Source organism: Octopus bimaculoides, chromosome 10, assembly GCF_001194135.2.
Source record: "Octopus bimaculoides isolate UCB-OBI-ISO-001 chromosome 10, ASM119413v2, whole genome shotgun sequence".
Taxonomy (NCBI): Eukaryota; Metazoa; Mollusca; class Cephalopoda; order Octopoda; family Octopodidae; genus Octopus; species Octopus bimaculoides.
In genome coordinates, this window is record NC_068990.1 from 66,817,671 (window position 1) to 66,822,896 (window position 5,226).

A 5,226-nucleotide genomic window follows, 5' to 3' on the forward strand; every position below is an offset into this window, starting at 1 on the left:
TCACTCACTCACTCACTCTTTCTACCACCTGTCTGTTTCTTTCTCTGCCTTATAAATTTCTATCTCTAAATCTTTTGCTTTTTCTATTTTATATTCTCTGTATGATCCACGCTTCTTAAATGGGTGAGTAGCTATTGATGCTGCAATTAATGAAAAGATGTACCGTTTTTAATGGTAAAATAAGATGTTATCTTCTTTCGTTTCAACACACGTTCACACTAATGTAAATAATCGTAAACTAACAGCACTACTTTGTCGCTGTGCCATAATTAACCACTTATACAACTGCCTCCATCAACCCCATTCACATCACTAAAATCACTGCTAAAAGCATACCATTAGCTCAATGGCCAACGAAGCAGCTTCTATGTGACTGGTCGATCTGCTGGAATTAGTTAGCTACCAAATGTTCTTGAAATCACACCATGTTTTTGATCCTATGTCTTCTCGACCAGTGGTGACCTCAGCCCAAACAACAAAACCACTGATGTAAAACTACTGCTTCTTTATACACCAGAATCTCAAAATTAACCAACTCTGCCATAATTCCAGTGATAATTCTTTCTAATTTTGACACAAGATCAGCAGTTATGATGGGAGAGGAGATCAATTTCATTGACATCAAATCTAATCTGGTACTAACTCTGCGTCTAACCTGAAAACATGAAAAAGTCGAGTATTTGAACTCAGAACATAAAGAGCCAAAACGCATACCACAAAGCGTTTTGTCGTACTTATGGTTCTGTCACCTCAATGTCTTTCTTTCTCCCAGTAAAAATTCTTTCTAAATTTTGGCCCAAGACCAGTAGTTTTCAGGGGAGGGTTAAATCAATTATATCAACCGTCATACTTTCTCTCAGTAATAATAATAATACCATTACTACCATTCAAACTCAATCAAAGCAATACGGTAAGTATTTCTAGTACGTTTAATCCATCCCACCACCACCAGCACCACCATCATTACCTCCACCAATGTCCTAACTCTCTTCTCGTTCTCATCTATCAACCCCCAATTATTTGAAACAACTTTTACCTATTACGACTCCCCACGATAGCTGTTATGATAACCGTCATTACACCGAAACCAACACTATTATTAATCGAACTAAAGCTACCAATATCTCTATCACTGTCCCCCGTTTCTCCTCCACCTCTACTACCAACACCATAACCGTTACCCTAATCTAGACCAATATTACCCTACCACTACAACGTCATTTTCAACACCACCTCAAACCCACCAACCGGTAAGGTATCCACCATTATCGTATTTATTGCATCTCATTTTCTCGACGCCATCTTTAAGTACATTTTCGTTTTAAAGTGTTTCACGGGAGGATCTATTCATAGTCTAATAATTAAAAAGCTTTTATATATTTATTTGAATATTTTTACAAAATGACTATTTTTCTTTTCGAGGTGTCTGGTAAAAGATTTGAAAATTATTTCTGCACTATTTTTACTTTGATTTTACATAGACCTTACACACACACACACATACACACATACATACACGCACACACACACACGCGGGCACGCACACGCACACACACACACGCACACACACACACGGTGTGTTTACAAGAACTACTGAATAAATACTAGTGTAAGAAATAAAGAAAGAAGAGGAGGAGATGATAATGATGATGACGACGACGACGACGATGATGGTGATGATGGTGATGACGACGACGACGACGATGACGATGATGATGATCATGAGGATGGTGATGATGACGACGATGATGTGGCAAGTGGTGAAGATGATTGATTTTGTTGGGGGTTGTGAGATGGTTACGATGATAGTGCTGATGATAATGATGTTGATGATTGTACTGTTGTTTGTGGTGGTGGTGGTGGTGGTGGTAGTAATGGTGGGATCATGAAGATGGTAATGATGGTGTTAGTGATGATGTTTTTTTTGTTTTTTCTTTGTTTTTTTACGAGCACAAGTATGAGAATATTAACGAATCATTATATCATCGATCAATACGTTCGTATTTTTATTTCATACTGACTTTTTTTTTTCAGGTCCTTCCATGATGTGCTACATAAACTGATCACCTATCATACTTGGACATTGAACAAACATCATCACGGTACATACCGCTTTCATGACAATGTCCTCCTTATATTCCTGATAATATCTTTGATTATGTTAATTAATTATTTGATGAATCTGTTGGTACCATTGGAGAAAACCGAAGGAAAAGCATTTACTAATTTAGGTCACAAACTTCCCGCGTATATCTTTGTCGATTTCCTGGTATTTTTCATCCCTCTTATATTTGAGCATCTCCTTAGAAATATAAATGTGAAAGATGCAATTCTGAAAAATAAAGGTCAGCGTTTTCCACATCAACTTCCACTTGAGGAATATGAACATTTTTGTGTAGATGATAAATTTGCCGAATATCTACATCTGATTTTTTGTAACCTAGGAATCCATCGATGTGATAGTAAATATGATACAAGCAGTGAGGTGGATATTGATGACGTATACATGGAACACATGAAAGAATTTGTTAGGAAGGAAGACATGACTGAAAGTTTGATATCTCATTGGTGGCCTGACCTTGAACAGTATAATGGATGCTGTCTGTGTACATTTAATGAACATTTAGACAAAGCAGAAAAGCGCAACTGTTTTGTTTTCAGAGATGAAATAGCTCCCATTGTTAATTTAAATGAATATGCGTTTTCCATTTTGATTTTACGTTGTTGTTGTTGTTTGAGGAGTTTAAATGGTAACTACAACGAATTCCCGTCTCTCTCAACTGACACATACAGAGATAAAATAATTAAGAAATTCGTTAATTCTTTATTTCTTCTGTTGCATTTGTGCCGAGAGTTTTATCTGAATTATTCGAAAACAATCAATTTATCAAGTGTTTACAACACCTACAAGGCCGTCGTGTATGAAATACTTCATTATTATATACATTGCATTCTCCGGTCCAAAAGCAGTCAAGAAAGTAGTGAACTTCGTATTGATGAAGTAATAATAATAAACGATGCGAACTCCGTCCAAAAAGATATTTTTCCGGCCAAGCGTAAATTCATTAACATGGTAAATTCATTAACATGGTTTTGCAATCGACAGTTTCATGGATCAACACGACATCCCAGTGATTTAAAAGAAACTTCAGAAATCAGTGAATTACCAAACCAATATCTTCCTTTGTTTAATCATTTAGACAAGGCGTTGGAAATAATAATCGATGCAGTAATTTATGTCGTTTACCAACAGAAATACGCCAGCGAAAATGAAAAATTGAATGCTAGCATGCTGCAGGAAATATTTTCTTATGCTTCCGATATTCTAGAGACTTGTGTTTATATTGAAAATTCAAGCGAAGAATTGATCAATAAAATAGACACCAATATATCCCAGCACAAATTTCTGTATATATATACCATTGTACAAGGTGATGACTCACAAAACCCCAACTTTCACGAGCTGCAGTTATATTTCCAGAGGAGCGTACACGACTACGAAGTTCTGATCAAAAATGCTATTGATACTGTCGAGAATAACATTATCGATTCATTTTTCTCAGAGGCGTTGTTACCTTATTTACAAGAACAATTCCCAAACGAGAATGTAGAATTTCCAGCAGAAACAGAAATTAAAATGTTATGCAAAAAAGTTATAGCAGAATCTGAAGAGGAAGTCAACAAAGAAAATATAATCCCGATGTTTATTTTTGCCCGCCTCACTCTATTCTGGGGAATTGCTGTTTATGTTCAAGACAACGAATATGTGTTTAGTGGTAAATTAACAGGACAAAGATTATTAAGTAATATACTTTCTGTTGTTAAGACTAACAGTCATCTTTATTATCCACTGAAAATTTGTTTACTTGAAGCTGGAATATGTGAATATTGCAGCGAAAAATCCGAATTAAATCACCAATGGTACGCTTATTATATGAAGCTTTTTTCAAGACCATTTTTGAAATGGAGGATAATCTTTAATTTTTTATTCGAATTGGAAAACAAATTAAAAGCCGCTGTATTTCATTGTGTAGAAAACATCATGACTCATACATTTGAAATGCAGTCACCGCATGTCTCTATATATTATGCATCAGTTGTCATTGACCAGCAGTCATGTGTGGTGGTCAACTTTGTCAAGAGTTTTGTAGCAGATCGGCTCGGTTACCTCGACACGAATCCGTCAACACCTACTTTCGCAGAGAATCAATACAAAGAACAGGTCAGTAATTGTGAAAGATATGTGTGTGCGTGTGTGTGTGCTCGTGTGTGCGTTCGTAGGTGTGTGTATGTATATATATATCAGAAGCAACAGAGTGACTCAAGGGCCACCACATTACTTAAGTTTCTGTGGGCGTAAAATGCGTCTTCAACATACGGACGCGTTCTCCAAACATCTCCATGAGGTAGTCTCCTCTTATGTCCGTGAAGTAATGTATTGTTGAGTCAAACTGTTATTCAGTACATAAAACGTCAACAAAACTTTCGTTCACTCACTCGTCTCTCGTTGACATATACACACTCACACATGCACGGACGCACGCACGCACGCACGCACACACAGACACACACTCACACACACACACAAATGATATTATTTGTTCTCTCAGACTTATGTCATGTGTTTAGGTTACAATGTTTCATTAGACTATTTTGGCTAATGTCGAGAAGAAGAAAAGAATGTTTTGATGTGAACGATATGAATATTGTCACAACATCAACAAATTTTCTCCCATCAAACTGCAAATAATAATCCTATATCATTCCTTTATAGATTTTGAATCCTAGCTTTTTCAAACTTCGTAGAAATGGGATATATAACGTTGCCCCGTAGAAATATGTGTGTGTGTATGTATGTGTGTGTGTATGTGTGTGTGTGTGTGTGTGTGTGTGTGTGTATGTGTGTAACCTATATAGTAGATATATAATAGGGTTAATTCAGCTATATATTATACGAGTAAGTGGACAAATGAAACTAATAGGTCCTCGACACATTTAGTAGACGTTACGTGTAATATTTAAAACAGTTTGATTCGGCTCCATACGACTTAAAGTTTTCCGGGCGTTTAAGTTATGCACTTGCAGGCATAGCTTACTGAATCGAAAATCTAAATTTGAGAGCGTCAGGCTTCTGTGAGAGGTCCACGAAATTATATATATATTTACTTATATATGTATATGTATGTATATATATTTAATTATATACGAATATGTATGTATGTATAT

At 36.0% G+C, this 5,226-nt stretch overlaps 1 protein-coding gene across 1 annotated transcript in view; it reads left to right on the forward strand.

Moving 5' to 3' along the window:
- Window positions 1-4,834, forward strand: part of LOC106883815 (uncharacterized) — a 1,102,017-nt gene extending 1,097,183 nt beyond the window's left edge. The window contains exons 7-8 of the mRNA XM_052970970.1: window positions 2,035-4,222; window positions 4,775-4,834. Of these exons, the coding sequence (XP_052826930.1) occupies window positions 2,035-4,222; window positions 4,775-4,834 (2,248 nt within the window). The remainder of the gene's footprint in view (window positions 1-2,034; window positions 4,223-4,774) is intronic.
- Window positions 4,835-5,226: the final 392 nt, after the last annotated feature.